The sequence below is a fragment of the Channa argus genome, chromosome 1 (genome assembly GCF_033026475.1).
Source record: "Channa argus isolate prfri chromosome 1, Channa argus male v1.0, whole genome shotgun sequence".
NCBI classification, from domain to species: Eukaryota; Metazoa; Chordata; class Actinopteri; order Anabantiformes; family Channidae; genus Channa; species Channa argus.
Genome location: NC_090197.1, coordinates 42,513,904 through 42,534,534, shown reverse-complemented (window position 1 = coordinate 42,534,534; position 20,631 = coordinate 42,513,904). Strand labels below are relative to the sequence as shown.

General features: G+C 40.3%; 1 protein-coding gene across 2 annotated transcripts; it reads left to right on the top strand.

Annotated features, from left to right (window-relative positions):
• The first annotated feature begins 2,315 nt into the window (after positions 1-2,315).
• thbs2a (thrombospondin 2a) lies at positions 2,316-19,269 on the top strand. 2 transcript variants are annotated; one of them, XM_067523299.1, is made up of 23 exons: positions 2,316-2,629; positions 2,977-3,045; positions 3,281-3,834; positions 4,249-4,333; positions 6,481-6,680; positions 7,995-8,135; positions 8,221-8,314; positions 8,675-8,845; positions 9,623-9,799; positions 10,057-10,230; positions 10,590-10,717; positions 10,836-10,988; positions 12,523-12,741; positions 12,832-12,939; positions 13,028-13,187; positions 13,292-13,410; positions 13,668-13,902; positions 15,248-15,475; positions 15,588-15,859; positions 15,944-16,041; positions 16,223-16,362; positions 17,394-17,424; positions 17,766-19,269. In XM_067523299.1, the coding sequence occupies exons 2-23, from the start codon at positions 2,982-2,984 to the stop codon at positions 17,767-17,769; spliced, it is 3,555 nt and encodes a 1,184-aa protein (XP_067379400.1). In that variant the 5' UTR covers positions 2,316-2,629; positions 2,977-2,981; the 3' UTR covers positions 17,770-19,269. The 2 variants fall into 2 exon arrangements, with proteins under 2 accessions (XP_067379400.1, XP_067379411.1); XM_067523310.1 differs by lacking the exon at positions 17,394-17,424.
• Positions 19,270-20,631: the final 1,362 nt, after the last annotated feature.

Sequence of the window (20,631 nt, the reverse complement as noted above, 5' to 3'; positions counted from 1 at the left end):
TATCACCCAACGAGGAAGTTTAGATGTAGGGAGCTGCTGCAGCAAACAGCGTTAACATGAATGAGCCCATCAGTGTGTAGCACTTTAGTACCTTATTGTAGACTGATTCAAATCTGGTTCTCTTACTTCCTTGCCACCCATGTACCCTGTGATCCAGTGCAGAACATTTAGACAGAAACAATAACAGACTGAAGGCTACCAGTGAAAATGTTCAAATCCATGTCCAGAGTGGGTAATACTGTAGTTAGATGGGGAGAGGAAATGCCACATTGGTTTTGGAGCCGCAAAGAGTCATGTGATACCACAACCCCAGTAATGACTGTGGTGAGTACAGTGAATGAATAATGAGGACAGTAGCATTTGAAGAAAATTCTTCTTCTCTGCACATACCTACATACATACTGTACATTAAAGTGCAGTTTTTAAGCAAACTGAGCCGTCATTCCATTTGGGAGATTATGCAAGGGCATTTTACAACGCCAACCACTCTGGCCAGATTTGTTTCATTGGCCTTACTCAACTTTTGGCATGATCAACTGGCCATTTGAAGTAAATCTTAACCAGAAGGACATTTTCTACCTAACCTCTTCATTTTCATCATTCCCCAAACTATTGTATATTAGGATGTGAGATTTACATGTTACATGTGTCACTTTCTCCAGTTCTTACTACTCTAAACATTTCAGGTGCCAGATTTCCCCTTTGGATAGTGCTCCTGAGTCAAACTGAACCATTTTTTTTTGTTAAAAACACATAAACCTCCATTGTGAAGTCACCACTTGGAGATGAGAATTGGAAACTTCGGTTGTTTATCAACCTAACTGACATCCATCACCTTCATTTCATGACTCTTCCACGTCTCTGGCCTTTGTAGCATTAATAGAGGATTCAGTGTTTATGTGTGGATCTTCTGTGTACTAGGTAAGCACTAGATTATGGTGTGGTTCAAATGACCCAGAAACCTAATCTTCAATGTAATGGTAATCTGAGCTGTGCAGAATCTGTCTTGAATGAGGTATTAGGACATTATGTTATTAATTCTCTCTGTAGCATAAACAGGTCGGATTTAAATCTTTTTGCCATCTTTGACTCTTCTTCTCCTCTGTCGAAACGTGACACAACTGCATTTGCTCTGCTCTTTTTGAGCTATGATGAGCAATGCTATTCATCCTAAATATTTTCCACTTCTCGGCTAAAGCATCATCACTCAGAGTTTGGTATAAAGGTCAAACTGTGTAAATGCAGATCGTAAAGTTAAAATTCCAGCCAGAGATTGCAATCACAACTTTTTTCTTCCAAACCTGACTCGTTCATGATTAATTATGTGAAATTAACACAAATCCATTAAACCCTATCATGGATGACTACAACTAGTATATTTCGTAAGTGCAAATCTGTCGAGAATTTCAACTTTTCCACCCTTGACAGTTTTAATCTGATGTGCTCAGATAATTGCACAACACATTGTTACATTTTTTAATGTCAGACAAACTGCCCGCTACTGTTTCTGATTTCTGTCAGGTTCGTGAATTCATGTTGAAAGGCAGTCACCCCATTTGGTAATGTCTGTCTGTTCTTCACTCGCTTCTTTTCCCCTTAAATGGAATGCACATTTCCATTTGACAAAACCCTCCCTGAAAATGTAACCCACTGGTACACAAAGGCCTACCCACATCCAGTCCTATGATCCCTCTGCAGGGCTCCAAGAAAAAGACGAATCAGCTTGTTTTTTTCCCCTGACACCACAGTACGGAAGCTTTGGCAAATACCTGACAGTCTCCAGACACAAGACACTGCTTGCCAGCAAAGTGGAAGCATCCAAAGCATCTTTTGATTAATATGCCATTTTCGTGCTCTTCTTTTGTCCTGCATTGTAGACATACCTGGGATTTGTTTTCAGTGTTAACACTTTTACTCAAAATTGTCCCTTTATGATTGTGCAGAGTTATTTTGTTTAAAAAAAATTCGACTTGAATTTTCAGCAGAGTTTTACCAAAGCTTTTTCCAGAAGGTGGTTAAAGCTCCGCTTTATACCCTACAAATATCTGAGTTAATTGTACTTCTCCTTTTATTAATTGAACCTTAACATTTTTATGAAGCAGTTCCCTCCAGACTAAACTTATGTAGCTGTATTCCACAATGAAAGTGTGAAAAAGAACTAGAGGGAAGGTGGGTTTAGTTTGCTAGAGATGGTGGGCATCACCGTGAGAGAGAGAGAGAGAGAGAGGGGGGGGGCTTCACAAATACCCTATATCAGACTGCGTTTGAGCACGGATAAGAAAATTACGCCATCGAGAGATAATTATGTAACTGTGTGTCTTAACAACCGACGAGAAACGCTTCGTACCCAAAAGGTTTTGATTGACAGGCTCCCTGCGAGCCTCTATATAAGAGGAGGGAGGTGGGCGCCTCAGCCACTGTTGCCTCACATCGTCCAGGCTGTGGATACGGTGAACCAAAGAGGACTTTACCATTTTACGCACGAGGTTTACAGGGGATATCCACTTCTCATTCATTTATTGATCGGCATCTCATCATCAAAGAAATTGGCTTTTCCCTGTCTGAAGATTTTTATTTTCTTGTTGTCGGATACCTGAGTGAATTTACACACAAACATTGCCTCCATCAGGTAAGTTGAACGGCGCAAGAGCCAGTTTGTTGTTGTACTTTTCGGCACGGGGCAGTGATTGGGTTACGGCACAGTTTGCAAGATCTGCAAGTGGAATGAGAAAAGCTGTCCGTGACAGACAGTAAACAATGCAAAACAGAGACAGTGATGCTGTGAACAGACAATGTAGAACTTTTTATCTTCTATCAATTGTAGCTTTATTATCTGTATTCTTTCTGGGCTCTTGTTTCGATTATTTATAGGGTATTTGAGAAGATTCAGTCATATTGGAAATGGACCCAGGAGGTCGAAAATGCGAATAGACAGGATATTAAACTCACACAAACTATGTCTGTCTTTCTTTTAAGGCAATATGATACTCAGGAGAAGTCTCTTCTTGCTGCTGTCATTTCATTTCCTCCACGCAGTACGTCAAGGTGAGTAAAGCAGTGAAGCTAACAGCAGTAATTCGAAATAATTATGTTTATATGAATCCAATTATTTTTTTTTTATTGAAATCAATTCAATGCTAGAAGCCCAACTAAAAAGGTTTAAAGAGTTTAAGAGTTTAAAGAGTGATTTTTTTTTGTCATTTATGAATGTTAATTTTTCTCAAAAGAATTTGTGGACCCTTCTTTCCCACTGTCCATTTTCACTTTCTCTGATTTGTAGATGGTGAGCAGGAGGATGAGTCATCATTTGACTTGTTTGAAATCAGCAACATCACACGCAAGACTCTAGGGGCCAAACTGTTCCGGGGCCAAAACTCAGATACCCCAGCTTACCGCTTCATTCGCTTTGACCACCTGCCCCCAGTGAGCCCCCCCATACTAAAACAAATACTACGCCAGATCCAAAACAATGAGGGCTTTGTGTTCGTAGCCAGCATACGTCAGGACCGCGCCTCTCGGGGCACCCTGATAGGTTTGGAGGGTCCCGATGGCCAGAGGCAGTTTGAGATTGTCTCCAACGGACGGGCCAACTCTCTGGACTTAGTATACTGGGCGGACGGCTCACAGAATGTGGTTTCATTCGAAGATGTGGACCTGTCTGACTCACAGTGGAAGAACATCACGCTTTATGTTCACGGTGAAAATGCACACCTGTTTGTGGGCTGCATCCTGATGGACAGCTTCATCCTGGATGAGCCATTCTACGAGCACTTGCAGGCGGAGGGAAACCAAATGTATGTTGCAAAGGGATCCATTCGGGAGAGCCACTTCAGGGTAAGACAGAGACTGTGACTTTCTGGAAGCTACACAAGGATTTCCCAGGATCTGAGAACTCTTCTAGCTGTGCCTTTTTAATCATCAGTTTCCAGAAGTAGAAACTATCTAAACTGTGGCAGAGTGGCTCTGGGTTGCCCCTGGTCTTTTTCTGTGGCAAAGCATCCAAATTTAGACTCAAAATTGCGCCTTGTGTGTAAAAATGAGACTGTGTATGGCAGGGTCAACAGTGAGTTCCACGGTGCTTAAGTGGTAATGGGTTTGTCTGTCACACTGATTCCCAATGCATGCTTGAATGAAGGCATGTGGAAAGTAGGCATACATCACTTCTGAAATATGCCAAAGTAGCCACAAAACGGTATATAATAGAAACCGTAATCACAGTGATTGAAACATCTATTTTTTTACCAACAGGGCCTTCTGCAAAATGTGCGTTTCATCTTTGATACACCAGTGGAAGACGTCCTCCTGAGCAGAAACTGCGAGGTCACTAAAGAAGGTAAGAGTGGATTTCTGTCGTCGTATTTCAGATGCTAACCGAGCATTCACCCAATAGTTCTGGCTATACTGCATCAGTGGGAAACACTTCTGTTTTGTGTGATTTTCATGATCCAAAATATGAGTCAAACCAATTATATTAGCAAAGTGTTTCACTCCCTCTTTTACATGCCATGCTGCAAAGCATGGTATCTGTGTTTTATTAAGTATCCCACACAGCAACTTTCCAGACCAAACAGTTTAGCACAATGTTGACTCCACTTTAATGAATTTAGGTCTTTTTGAAGTGGGTTAAAAAGTTAGCAGATTTGATATGTGATCTCCAAGTTTTTGGTGATACAGATGCTTACATTTATTTCCTTTGGCAGTGGAGTCAGGATAAAGCCCTGGGAAAGAAAATCGAAAAGAGAAAGTGAATGCTGTGCTACAGAGCAGGGAGCTTCCACTTCCAGCTGCACACACACACACAAACACACACACGCACAGAGTGAAGTCATTAATTGGCTGATGGCGTTGCTTTTCTCAGCTGAAGCTTTGTTCACATGAGGAATGGTACCTCATGATCCTTGGCGGAGCGCACGCAAAGAGCGCTTGCAACTAAAAATGATACCTGAGAAGATATTTACATAATCGACATCCAGTCAACCAGAGTTGGAAACAGCAACTGTGACAAAGCAAATCCATATGCGGTGTGCGGGTTTGTGCGTGACAGAGCAGTTGTTGCACTGCTGTTGCCACAAGCAGTGTCGAATTCCAGCTGAATGAGTTTATTTGTTTAACAAATGTCACCAAGGCCTGGAAGTTTTCTACACGCTGGCAGGTACCAGCCAAGGCTCTGCACTGGTAGCAGTTTTAATGGTAAAAGTTACTCACACAGCCCATGCTTAGACAAACTGGAATGTTGGACATTAAGAAGCAGTGTTAAAGCTGCCTAAGGATGTTGCCCGTGTTTAATTCTTTCCTCTTATCTGCTTTGAGAAAATAGAAAATTATCTGGGAGAGAAGAATGTGTGAATGCTTTCACAGACGGGCTAGCGCGCCTTAACACGTGCACACAGCGTGAAGCTCTCCTGAGATTTGAATGAATCCAGCAGACTGAAAAGAAAAGAAAACATAGCATTGGCTAAAGTGGGACGTCATTGGGCAATTTGGATGACTTTGTGATTTAGAGTCCCCAGTCTGCTGTTAATCTTCACCAATTTACATAACAAGACCCAAGCCATTTGCTTATACTGTGCAGTATGTGCTGTTCTTTGGCTGAATGACAGGGGTTCTGTGGTGCTTTAATATGTGTCCTATAGGTTTGTTTTTTGCATCATACATTCCTAAAGTTCATTATATTTTAACTGAATGTCACTGGTTTGAAATGAAATCAGTGAATGCTCTGTCCTGCTTCTTTAATTTGTCTGTTATACAAAGATCACGGCTTGCAGACACATATTGCTATGGACGTCCTGCTGCAGATTTGCAGATTGTTCAAAATTTAGCCTCATCACAACCTTCAGACAACACTGTAGGTAAAGATGGGGTTTCTTTTGACACTATACACTGAATGATAAGAGATTTTAGTCCTTCTGTCATAGTGGTAGTAATGACTGACAAATCCTGTGACTTAAGGGATTTTCACACAAGCGTACTGTGCTACTGATCAACTGTAAGGTCATGAGCTTGGCTCCCTGTAAGTCCATCTGTGTGGTTAGCCGGCAAAATTCATACAGTATAGGAAGCTTATCGGAAAGGTCATGGAGATTTATTGTGTTTGCATGGTTTTCTAATCAAAAGACAAACACTGGGATTCTTGCTTTTAGTGTTCGTCAATGCCATCCCCCTCCCATCCTCCTACGGCCAACCCTGCTGTCGTCTCTGGTGGAAAGATTTACCGTCCCCTTTTCAAACAGATACATTTTTCAAATCAAACACCGCTGACTGAACATCTGTTTTTGGGAACACAGTAAACATTGTAATCACAGGATTGTTGTGGTTTTTTGGCTGAGTTCAGGAAAACAGGAAATCACCCAGTTCTCTGATCAGAGTCATCGTGTTTCAATCATCATATCTCTCAAATATGTTTTCGATCATCAGTCTGTGTTCTTCATTCATCTGCTTGCTTGCTTGCTCATTGCTGTTGCTTCTTTTTTTGCCCACCAGATGATGCTAATACTGTAAGCGAGAGTGTGGAAATTGTGGATGTAAGTCCCTCCATCACTACGAATGTTATAGGTGAGAAGACAGATGAGGTGGGCACAGAAATGTGTGAACGCTCCTGCGAAGAACTTAGTACCATGTTCCAGGAGCTCAAAGGCCTTCGGGTTGTCGTCAGTAACCTCATTGATGGTTTACAGAAAGTGGTAAGTAGTGACAAATGTGTTAAGTTGAGTTATTGTCTCTTACATAGTGCAAATGTACGTAATCCTGACTTGTGTTTGCTTTAGATGAGCTACTGCCCACTGCACTGGTCTTTAAAGGCCAATTCTAATGATTAATGTGTAAATGTCTTTGTGTGAGGGATGAAAATGAACATTTTAGAGAAAATTAACATCTTAGAAAAATAAATGATTCGGTTCTCAGTATGGCAGCAAGGAGAGATTTGAATTAGGTTACTAGGTAACCTAAACAGTAAGTAGCCGCAGCACTGTTTATACAGTCGGCTGTGATTGCTGAACCCGTTGGACTGCTGCTATCTGTGGCAGCGTGAGTCAGACAGATTTTATGACATGTTACATGTGGATATAGGAAGTGTTCCCCTGGCAGCAATGGAGTCCAGTCTAATGTCTGGCTCTGTTTAAACAGCCCATGTGTTTCCTCTGGGAGCCACCCAGCAATAGGAGAGTCTGGGTATGAACTTTAAGGGAAAAAATGGCTGGGATGAGAAGGGTCCCTGAGGCTCTTCCAGATCGAGTGGTGTCTTAGATTCTAGTGCTGCACACTGCTGCCTCCTTTTTTCCAAAAGGAGGATACATGCACACACACACAGACACACAAATCTTTGGCAGTTCCCAAGCATTGGGAAGTCCAGCCAGAGGTCCCCTGGTCTCCAATTGGGTGGGAGGTTACAATGTGCATAACTAAGCAGCGCTTTCAATGGGCTATTTTCGTTGAAACTTTAGAAATCTGAAACATTTTAATGTTAGTGCAATTTGTGGCAATGAAGAGATTATTTTAAAATCTTCTAAAATCTTAACATCTTCTTCTCATTTATACAGTGCAGTGGCTTTTTATGTTGTAGTCTTTTCCTCTGGTTCATTTAGGTTTTCCCTGACACACTTTTCTCTGAATGATATGATGGTGTCTGCAGCAAAGTATTACAGAACTGCTGACAGACACAGGATGTCTAGTGATTATGTTTCTTAGAGAGTAATATTTGTTATTTAACTTAATTGTTTTCTATATAAGTGCTCTTCTTTGCTGCATATGAATATTTAACCGAGTAAAAGCAAAAAAAGACCAGAATATAACATTTTCTTTGAACTTGTTGAATCTCACCTCTGCTCTCTAAAAATAAAGTGCTTGCCATGAGGTGCAAACAGACTTCGTGGTAACACCTACATTGACAATACAAAGATCTTATCCTACATTAACTGTAACTTTTCACAAGTGCTTCTTAATCATTTCCAACCTGATCTCTTGGCTGACTACAAATCTGTCTGTTGTTTTATGCTCAGACAGAGGAGAACCTCGTCATGAAGGAGGTCCTCGGGAGGATGAAGAACTCTAAAGAGAAGAACATGTGCTGGCAGGATGGTCGCCTGTTTGACGATAATGAAGACTGGGTTGTAGACAGCTGCACTAAATGTACTTGCAAGGTAGCGTTAAGTCAGTCCAAAATAGGCACAAATTCACTGTGGATATCAATGATCCTGATATATTTCTAATGTTTTATAATGACAGGAGTCCAAGATTGTGTGTCACCAAATTACATGCACCCCCGTGGCATGTGCCAATCCCTCATTTATTGATGGCGAGTGCTGCCCTGTGTGTATGCGTAAGTAGTCACTCAACAGAATTATTTTATGTATGCATGCTATTTTAAAGTATTGGTGCAATATGCTATAAAAGGATATGCCACACATATTACATTTCAACACCACATGTCTTTTGCATTAACTTTGTCTTTGTGAGTCAAGCACATATTTATTGGTAAATCTAAGACTCTCAGAATGGCTACTGTGGCTTTTTAAGATGTGGTGATGTGGGTAACAAGCTGACATAAAGAAAACAAACAGTGCAGTAATGGTCTTTTTCCAGTACCTTTATTAATCTCTTTTTACGACAAGTTGATAAAGATTTTTTTCTTTTGCAAAAAGGACAAACATTTTGTCGTCATTTTGTTTGCATCGTTTAGCTAAAGACAGTGAGGATGGCTGGTCCCCCTGGTCAGAATGGACAGAGTGCACAGTCACTTGTGGGACAGGGACTCAACAAAGGGGTCGATCATGTGACGCAACCAATCACCCCTGCCCTGGACCTTCTATCCAGACTCGCAAGTGCAGCCTGGGCAAATGTGACAGCCGTGGTGAGACGATTTCTTTAATAGTTTATCTCTTGTCACTCTTTTTACAGTTTAAAAATATGTCTAACATTGCCACAAGTACACACCTAAGCAAACAAACATGACATATGGGAGGGAAGAACTGTGGAAAAACCCAGCACAGCATTAAATATGAAATAAGATCCTTTCAAGTGCAAAAGACTCAGTTCACGCCTCCATAAATCTGTTGAATATGAATCCAGACAAGTGAAGAGCTGAATCTCATGGTCGGGCTGCAGGGTGTGCCCAGTTAAAGTTAATTCCAAATAAATCACTGTCTGAGAGGGTGTTCCACAGTGCAATGACTCACCACTGCCTGCCATACAAAAATATAAAATATTAATGAACTTATTCATAGATGTACAATATATGAAGTGAGATATTACTACATTTGTGCTGGATGCTAAGCTGATGAATACGGTGCCTGATAAACTGCAAGATTAACATGCGTTACGGCTTGCAGTTAACTTTACTCTGCATCTGTGTGAGTGAATGCATCAGTCTAACCACTGGAGGAGAGTTTACCCACAATGACATAAATACTGGCGCAAGCATCCTTGAAAGTCTTTGAAAGTGAGCCATCATCGCCAACATCACATAATATTTACTTGAAGAAAATGCTGTGGCCCTTTTTTTTTCATTTTAAATTACTGCAAATTATACATGTCTGTAACTGTTTGACCGAATGGATGTCTAGAGGATAATACATGACATGTGTATTTTGTTGATCACAGCCTGTCATGTGTGATGTTTGATACCCAGTTCGCCAGGATGGAGGCTGGAGCTTGTGGTCTCCGTGGTCGTCCTGTTCAGTGACCTGTGGAGAAGGACAAATCACCAGGATACGACACTGCAATTCTCCCGTGCCACAGCTGGGGGGCAAAGACTGCGAAGGAAGTGGGAGAGAGACTCAGCGCTGCACTGCAAACCCGTGTCCCAGTGAGTATTTTAGCCTGTGCGGAGTACGGCAGCTGGATTGTGTATCAAACAATCGGGCTTTCTTGTGCCTCTTAGCTCCCCTGAGGCAACATCTGGCTGTCCTTTGGGAAATGTTGAGGCAAATCAACTCACTGTGTTTTCCCTTAGTGTATTAAGTTCCAGCTTTCTGACTTTGGCTGCTTTTCAGATTTCTGAATGTGAACATTTACATATTTTTTAAAACATTGTTGAAATATTCTGCTCCATATCTTTTTTAGTTGATGGAGGTTGGGGTCCTTGGTCTCCATGGTCAACCTGCTCAGCAACATGTGGAGGGGGAATCAAAAGTCGGATTCGGGAGTGCAACAGTCCTCAACCACAGTATGGCGGGAATATGTGTATTGGAGAGCCCAATGATAGCGACAGCTGTAACAAAAAAGACTGTCCTATAGGTGAGCACCAGTCACTGTGCACTATGTTTTAGCCATTCTAGCAGCATGATTCTAGGTTTACATTGTCGGGAAATTGTTTTCAGACCTCATCCATGGAAATCTTCCAGTGATCTTACCTGATCAGGTCAAATGTAAAATGTGTGTGCTACTTTGCAATTGTGTTTAGTATTTGTAATTTGGGTAAAAGTCTGGATCGTTAGGTCATATTTTCAATGAAAAGCATGTCCCAGCTGGTGGGGATTTATCTTGAAGCATTCAGTTGAAATGAAAGCTGTTGATAATGAAAGTTGAGCCTTTTAAAGACATGTAGATCTCTTTCCATTGTTTGTGTCCACTCTTGTCATCTAAATCCCTTGCAGATGGATGTCTGTCTAACCCATGTTTTGGTGGAGTGGATTGCAACAGCTCTCCAGATGGATCCTGGGAGTGCGGCCCATGTCCTGCTGGTTTCCGTGGAAATGGTACCCACTGTGAAGACATTAATGAGGTAGAGGTTCCTGTTTTTCTTATGTGAATAAAGCAGACTTTTATTGAATGTTTTAAACTATTTGTTTAAACGTTGACTTTAATGATCGGAATTTTTCTGATTTCTTTCTCTTTTTTAGTGTGACATGGTGTCAGATGTTTGCTACAGCGTGAGTGGAACACAGCGCTGCGTCAACACAGATCCAGGTTTCCACTGCCTGCCCTGTCCTAAGCGCTACAAGGGCACCCAGCCTTTCGGGATGGGTGTGGATGCTGCCAAGAAGAACAAACAGGTGAGGTGAAATTGCTCTTTCTTAAGACCAATACCACACTACTGGTTGGATTTCAAATAGAGGCTTTGGGAAAGTGAAAACAGAATATGTGGTTTAGCAGCAGATGGAAAATGGGGCTTTTGCCTCAGGCGGATTTTTAAAAGCAGTGTGAATTTTTGAATGTCAAATCAAGATTTATGAATGATGGAAGCAGCAACTTAGGTGATTTATAAGCTTCATTCTTGCAGCAAGAGGGTTTACATAGTGTTGTAAACTAGGCTGCCATATACTGTATACTGGTCCAAATCGGCAGGAAGAAGAGGAGGCCAGCTGGGCAACTCTTAACAACAAAGACGTAAATTACCTAAGTATTTTCAGAGAGGTGATTGAAAAAGCACTTTTTGGTCTAAATGTAAAGTACACTAATGTTTTTATTTAAGCAAATTTATGTTTTTTTTTTCTTTTCTTAAAGCTACAATATGCAACCTTTAGGGTTCAATGCCCTCTCCTCTCCCTGCTATGCTCTGCCACACTATCCCCTGCCCTTCCGATGTTAGTCATTATGAAATTACAATAAAAAGCTCAAGAAGAAAAAATGTGTTGTTTGTCGATGGTTATAAAGGTGATCCTCAAACAGAGACGTCTAGAAGAAAACATCTCTGCCCTCCTGCAATGTTGTTTAACGAGTCTTGGACAGCAACTCTTTACACTAAGCTTTGGATACCTGTACTGTAGCTTTACTTTTGGTTATGCACACAAATTCTGAAAAACACCTCAATATTTCCACTTTTGATTCCTGTCATGACCGTTAAGCTTTAGCCACATCAAAAGTAATATGAGATGCTGTATGTCACAGTAAATACCTGACTACCCTTTTCTTCTACCTTGTATTCCTTGAATTCACAGGGTGAGTTTCAGAAAACCAAAAAAAGCTTGTCGTGCCACTGACCAGCACTTGCATAATATCCCTCATGGACAATTTTGTCACCCTTTGGCCTCTGCAGCTGCTTGTCTTTGATTTGATGCCCCAATTTTACTAATTGATTTGGGAAGAGGGGAATTGTCTCATCGCTGGCATTAGGGCTTCATTTCTCAGTTTTGATCAAAGGCCTTTTCTTGCTGTCACTTTTTGTTCTATGAGCTCATGGAGTGGCATCCAAACTGGAGTAATGTTCTTCCTCTGATAATGTGTGGCAGCTGTGAATACCTCGTGCTGCTAAAAAGGGGTAAATGTGGGTCACGGTGCTATGTGTGATGCATTACGTGGAATTTCATGAATTTAACTGCTCAAGCTACCCCTTATTTCTGTTTTGGTAAAAATCTCTTTGTTAACCGTCTCACTTTGATTTGGAGTATCTGTACGTTCGGAGCAGCCTTCCAAAAACTAAGGTACAAGCTGAAATGGTAAAATAAGTTCTCTTGACATGAATTTGTAATCGCAGGCCAACATTTTTTTCTTTTTCAGGCAGTTCACGTCCAGTACTGTGGATTTTGAATGTTGTCAGTGACAAATCTCATAAAACAGTTCCATTTGCCTGTCTTGCTTTTTCTTTAGGTGTGTGAGCCAGAAAACCCATGCAAAGACAAGACCCACAACTGTCACAAGTATGCTGAATGCATCTACATCAGTCACTTCAGTGACCCAATGTATAAATGTGAGTGTAGGACTGGTTATGCTGGAGATGGCTTCATTTGTGGAGAAGACTCAGACTTGGATGGCTGGCCCAATCAGAACCTCGTGTGTGGTGCCAACGCCACTTATCACTGCAAGAAGGTATTCCATTGAACTTTGTCTTCCTATCTTATGTAACCTATCCTCCTAACTACGTCTGTAAAACGTCTGAACTTTCCACTACGATTTTAGGATAATTGTCCAATTCTCCCCAACTCGGGCCAAGAAGACTTTGACAAAGACGGTCAAGGAGATGCTTGTGACAAGGATGATGACAATGATGGAATTATGGATGAGAGGGTAAAGACTTTTTAACACGTGGCTACATGTTTTTTCCATGATCAGATAATCAAAGAAGTTCCTAACAGATACATTCTTTCCATCACAGGACAACTGTCCCCTCCTTTTCAATCCTCGCCAGTTTGACTTTGACAAGGATGAAGTTGGCGACCGCTGCGACAACTGTCCCTATGAACACAATCCTGCTCAAATAGACACCGACAACAATGGAGAAGGGGACGCCTGCGCAGTGGATATTGATGGAGATGGTAAAAAAAGCCACGGCTAAACCACTAAAATGCAGTATGAAGTCCATGTGTGACAGCTTATATTTCTTACTTAAATTCTCAAAAAACGCTCTTTTCTGTTTCAGAAATTCTGAATGAGAATGATAACTGCCCTTATGTTTACAACACTGACCAGAAGGATACGGACATGGATGGAGTTGGTGATCAATGCGACAACTGTCCAATGCTGCACAACCCTGACCAGGTACAGTAACATAATGCATATAATGACGGTAGGCGCAAGAATGTCCAGGGCCGATATCAAAGGATCTGCAATCAGCACCGATTCAGACAAATTTGAAGACGGAAGATCAGTATGTGTTAAAATGAAGCCACTCCCATCCTTTAACTGTGATGCTTCTTCACTAGAGAGGATACCATCATGTGGTTTTCAGAAGTTGCATTCTCCCAGTTATTCTTTGATTCATATAAAAATAATTAATATCTGCATTAATCTGACAGACTGATGTAGACAATGACCTGGTTGGAGATCAGTGTGACAACAACCAAGACATTGATGAAGATGGACATCAGAACAACCTGGACAACTGTCCCTATGTGGCCAACGCCAATCAAGCTGACCATGACAAGGATGGAAAAGGTGATGTATGCGACTATGATGATGACAATGATGGCATACCTGATGACAAGGACAACTGCAGACTAACACCCAACGCAGATCAGCTGGACACTGATGGTGAGGATATTAAATCTAAAGGTGTTAAAGTTCGTGCATGCTAACGGTTCTGAATCATATGCGAAAAAGATTCTGTATTTGCCCAGTGTACAAAATGTATTGAAATTATACAGCGTAACTACAAATTGTTTCACATTTCAGTCCAGGACAGCTCATTTCAGACTTGAGTTAGCCATGTTGCAGCAGTCTCACTTTGTTACATTTTAAGATTTGGTACATAACTAGGTTAGGCATCTTATAATGTTTGTTGTCATTATACAGACTAATACCATACAAATTGTGAGGCTGTTAGGATTTTTCACTGTTCTCATGCAGTGTTTCTGGTAAACTAATGGATTGTGGAAGTCAACTCAGTAGCTGTTGGCGATTTAGACTGATTGAGTTGCTGGTTGTTATGAAATTACCCATTTAAAGGACTTCTTGTCTGTTTTGGCTTAAAATTTCTGTTTGTAGTTGTTTGTCACAAGCCACTATTAATCATACGCGACTATTCTATGACACAGTGCCCACACATTATCAACCCTGTAGCTGTACTCGTCAGTTTGGGAATTGATCATCTGTAGCTGGATTTACTTATTGTCTAATTACCCGGTACTTTCTGCCTGTTGTCACTTTGTGTTCATCACACACTGATGATCCTATTTTCCTTCAGTGGGCTTTCAGTCAACTGTTTTTACAGTTAGCCAGTAGCTTCTCTGCAGCAAGTGTGAAATATGGTGGCTTTGGAAAGAGGCACTGACTGGGTTGGCATCGGTGACGTCATGTAGAATGACTTCAGTGAGAGACTTCACATGTCAGGCTGTGAAGTTTTCCTTTAGGCTTTGCTTGTGATTAATCCACAGTGCCCATTTTATACAGGGTTACCTGGAGTTTGCACAGCTGTATGTAACTGGAAACAGACCACAAACGGGGAGCTGACGCTTTCAAACCATTCACAGCTTGTCACATGGTGTTTATTTGATGTTAGACCCTTGTGTAGTAACTAAGACGATGACAGAAAGCAGTGATCTGCTTCCACGCAGTGGCCTTCATTAGCAACTGGCATCCTTTCCACTGTAAGCTCCTGGCCTGTAGTCTGGCTCTAATAGACTTCAGGCTTCACAAAGTTTGTATTAGTGGAAGTTGTCACAGCATGAAAAGATGGATGATTTGCCTCAATATACTTGGCAATGGTATTAAAGCCAACTTCTCAGGAGAAAAAGTTTTTTTTAACTTGGTGGAGCTATTTTGCAGTCACGACAATGATATTGCGACATGGTGGTAAAATGTAGTACATATAATGTGTCTTTTTAAAACTTTTACATTTATTGTTATAGTAATTATATGTATTTGACTTTTTCCATAGGTGATGGAAGAGGGGATGCCTGCAAAGATGACTTTGACAATGACAGTATCCCTGATATTCTTGATGTATGTCCTGAGAACAATGCCATCAGTGCCACAGACTTCAGGAAATTCCAGATGGTCCACTTGGATCCTAAGGGAACCACTCAAATTGATCCCAACTGGGTGGTCAGACACCAGGGCAAAGAGTTGGTTCAGACAGCAAACTCTGACCCAGGCATTGCAGTAGGTGAGCCGTACACACAGCAAACATTTTGTTTTTTGCAGAATTTAAAGGGATTTGAAAACTAATTGGAATACAAAAAGCTTTAAAATTTAGCACCATGTTTCTCTTGTTACAGGTTTTGATGAATTCAATGCTGTAGACTTCAGTGGAACAATGTATGTGAACACGGACAGAGATGATGATTATGCCGGCTTTGTGTTCGGCTACCAGTCGAGTGGGCGCTTTTATGTAGTGATGTGGAAGCAGATCACACAGACTTACTGGGAAGAAAAGCCCTCCAGGGCCTTTGGCATCTCTGGCGTTTCACTCAAAGTTGTGAACTCGACCACTGGCACTGGAGAAAACCTCAGGAATGCTTTGTGGCATACAGGCAACACCACCGGACAGGTGGGCTGCAATAAAAGTGCTATTTAGTCTTTTTTAAAGGCTGAAGGAGGAATAATCTTGTGTCCTTTTAACTATTTTCAATAGGTGCATACACTGTGGCATGACCCCAAAAATATCGGCTGGAAGGATTACACAGCTTACAGGTGGCATCTTATCCACAGACCAAAAACTGGTTTTATAAGGTAAGAAAAATGACCAGAACAAGAAACCTATTGTTATCTGATTTGTCTGATCTGTCGTTAATGTAGTCATTTATATCTGCCGCATTTCTTTTCTTGAAAATGATGACTGCATATCCAGGGGTTTCAATAAGGACCCTAATCTTTCAAATTAAGATGTTCATGTTTTACATGTATTTTGCAGGGTTGTGGTCTATGAAGGTAAACAGATCATGGCCGACTCAGGACCTATTTATGACAAGACCTTTGCTGGAGGGAGGTTAGGTTTGTTTGTTTTCTCGCAAGAACTGGTGTTCTTCTCCGACCTCAAATATGAGTGCAGAGGTTAGTACAGACGCATCCAATATTTTCTGTTTTGCTTTAGAAACAATGTGTAACTTGTGAGCGTATGTTTGTGATATTACCAGACTGACAACAGCCGCCATAATCATAAGTGTGTCGTAAGCACCATGGTTTTAATTAATTTAATTTAGAATTTTAAACTTGAAATAGATTATTTACAACTATAGAAGGTGGCAAACAAATCAAAGGAACATTCACTGAATGTTTTGGTTACTGCTCTCCTATGCCTAAATTATTTTGTAGATGAAAGCGTCGAAGGATTCACACTTTAATTCCCACATTTGTCCATGTGAGGGAGCTGTTCTGCTATGACAGGGGGTTAATGAATATTGTTAAAGAGCGGCTTCACAGATTTTTTATTTACTTCCTCTTGTTGTAGTCTGGAGAGTACATGTACATGAGTGATGGTAAACTATATTCTGTCTTATGTTGACATATCTCTCTGCCTCTATCTTAAAATTCTTCTAGATGATTTCATCTGGAGCTGGACGCTCCCACTGACATCATGTGGAGGAGGGAGTTTTTTTATATTCAGATGATGTCATCTGATTGCTTGTAATGTGGAGCTTGTAGTCTAGTCAACTCCAGAACTCCACCTCATGATGTCAATGGGAGGAGTTTTCAGAAACGAGAGAAATAATATAATAGATAGATTAAGTCAGGATACACTTTTTGTGGAGTGGGATTCAAAAAATTTTCTGAGGCAGGGTTTAGCAATTAGTTCCACAGATATATTTAGATACATATTTGAATTATATAACTTTATAGGTGTAAACACTGTGTTTGCATGAAATAAATGCAGTATGGTGTAAGTGATATATTTGTGTTTTTGTGTGTAACCTGTACGTACAGTGCATGTTTGGTTAAATGTATGTTGGGGAAACATATATAGCACAGTTTACCTATGTCGCTACTACGTATGTACAAACATTAGAAAGTGGGGGAGCAAATCCTCCATGTTTGAATAATGTGAGTAAAGTCTTTAAAACTTCAACATCTTTTTCAAATCTCAGATAAGCCGGAGTTGCCAACAGTGTTCACAAGGTAATGATGAAAAGGGCTATTTGTTGTGTGTTGGCTGAAGCAAGAAAGAGTCACGCTATGTTCCTGCTTGTCAGCTTGCCGTGTACAATGCCTCAGATGCATTGTGAAAGGCCTTGTGCATTGGTCCAAGGACTTCAGATTTTCTGTTGCGTGCTAAAAAGTGGAAAATTAGCCTGCTGCCTTTTTGCAATCACAGCCATGTTAGCGAAGACATGCTTTTTGACACACACGATGCACATGTCGTTGCTGCTCTCTGGCACCTTCACTGTGTGAATCTGGTATTCTAGCTTCAATATATAAATGTGGTGGTAATGGAAGCTATTTTCTCAATCTTTCCGCAGATAAATGAATCAAGTCGGATAGAAAAGCATCAGAAGGCAAACGACAAGAATCTCATAAAGTAAACATCATCACTAAATCCATTTCAACGTAAATGCCACTTTCCACGTTTTTCTCAGTTTTTCCTTGATCCTTCCACTCGAGAGGAAACCTTGGACAATTTTAGTTTTCTGGTGACTTCTACACATTTCCCAGCCTGGGGAAAAACTTACGGGATTGGACAAGTCAAAAACAAGCCTCTGCTGAATATCCAATTGTAACCAGTGTACTCATGTCTGCATTTTTAAATGATTATTTGTACAAGCACTTACATGCTGTATATGCTTCCTTACAGTTTCCTATGCTGTATGATTTTTAAGTGACTTAGTTGTTTTATCTTTAATACTGTATGTTTCTTTTTGAAATTAAGAGGCAAGAACAGCTGATCATAACAGTGCCTGACAAACATAAACTGCAACCAAAGCATAATCATTTTAGCTGTCTCAAATCCATTACTACTTCTGCTCATTATTTTTATTCTGAATGTGTTGGGGTTTTTTTTTTCGAGAACTTGAGTGAACAATTTAAATAAGCCATTTTAGTAAGTGCCAAAGATGTTTATAGTAAGTCTGTATTATAATTCCTTTTGTAAATTATTTATGCTTTGCTTGTTTTGTTTGTTTGCAGTTTTTGCTGGAGATTGTAAATAATTATTTATTTGTTTACACTGACAAAACTCATGAATGAATATCACAAATGCAAAGATAACATTATAGTATAAAATTTTAGCGTTGTCACGCACTTAATTAGTTTTTCAAACCTTGACGATAAATGCAGAGTAAGGCTTTGGAGAGAATAAACATTAACCAGTTTCTAAATAATCACATACATAAACACAGCAAATGTTTGTTCACACTGTGTGATAGCAGCTGTCAGACAAAGTTAATTTAGGTAGAATGTGTATGTTAAAAATACACTGTGTTTATTTTCTTAGCTTTCCAAATGGAGCCTAACCTTAAAGTGATATGTTACTTTGGCACATTGGGAATAGTTAGAGTGAAATAGACAGCTTTGCCATTTAGGTGCCTGATTTATTGTAAATCTGTGTAACAAGCACCAAATGACGTATTACATTGACAGTTGGTAATTTAGTCTTGAAGACTAAATACAGTGAGAGCATTTTATACAAATTACTTTTTCTTTCATATGCTAGTTATCACTATCAGTTGAGGATGTTGTGAAAGTTTATATTGTTGGTTGGAAAGGATCCCTAATGAGATTCTCTAAGAACAAAGTGTGACTGTATGACAAAGTGTGTTTAGTGCAGATTGAGGATATGTCAGTGTACAACCTTGTTGTTGTTAGCGTGTATAGCATTTGTGTTCTTCCATGTTTGGTTTCATTTTGATGAGAGTTTGCAATGCACAATTTGTAAATTGTTTTGTATACTTGTGTTTTTAGATATACATTTTCTACAGACATTAGTGTAAGAGTGTTCTGTTTCACAAATAAATCACTTGTACACTATTTTGTTGATTATGTACATGAGGATCAAAGGCTTTCCTGTTCTAATTATTGTCATGCTTTTAAGCAACAGTACTCGGTATAAAATATTAGATGGAATACATTATAAAAGATGGGGATAGTGTTTCAATTAAATTTTTTTTCCCACAGTCTCTTTATACTTTCTGACATCTTCAGTCTATCTGTGGCTCCCAGTCCCAAACTCTGCCAAATGAAGAATTCATTGTTTCTATACACAGCTGGGCACTGTAGTTTTTAGTAAACGTAAATTGTCTGTTCACTTCAGAATATTTTCACCTGCATGCAAATGTGTGTGTGCGTGCACGTGTGTGTCTTTAATTTATAGATTCTCTGTGTTGCCATGGAATTACCATAATCAACCATTGGGTATGCATACTGTACATCTCCCCTCAGCAGCAGTTATTGTTTATCATGCATGAACTATTCAAAGGGTTTATCAGACATATCAAGTTTGTCTGCTTTATGCATGTGATGGACGTGGGAGAATATTGCATGCAACAAAGGATAAGATAATATGAACCATCAGCTTCCTTTAAAAGCTTCCCTCTTTTTTACTTTAAAGACTGTCAGTTCAGTCAAGTGAAGTTCTAGTTCTTTTTTAATGAATTTGCATAATTGATTGAAATGTGTGTGTGTGTGTGTGTGTGCGGATTTCAACTACAACATATTTCACGCTGCAGACATCAAGGAGTGAAGGGGTTAAGTAAATGATGTTGAGGCCAGGAAATAAATGCACTATTAGGGAAAATGGAGAAGTCAGAACCTTTCTCTTGTAACTCTGTGGCAGAGATATTTGGGTTGAGGCTTTTGGAATGGTCCACGTGGCACACACCAATGACTGGCTATATAGGTCTGGCACTGGGGTCTGGTTTTAAGCCCAGCGCACGTTCCAGGGTGGTTGATACAACTTTGCCAAAGGATGTCAATGTGTGACACAGTAAACCAGAATTTTCTGCTGAGGCAAGTGTTTAACCACCAACGGGCATTTTTAAAGGATGAATAACTTCATACACACTGGCCTCAATTAACTGAAAATAAATCTAGAAAAGTTCACTTTCACCAGTGGTTATTAAAAAATGTGACACAAGGTGTGCAGTTTGGATTGACCCCAAGGATGAAATCATCGCTGCTAAAGGAGTTCAAGATCCGATTGGTTAGTGCAGATGTGGCACTCAGCACCAGACTGTCAGTTTTAACTGCACAAAGAGACACACAGAAAGCGTCGAGTGGAGAGGGAAGTCTTCCATTCAGAGACGAAGTTTAAAGGAGAACTGCCCTGCGTCTGATATTCAGTCACAGTTGTGTGAAATACCACCGTGTCTGATGTTGGGCTACTGTAAGAGT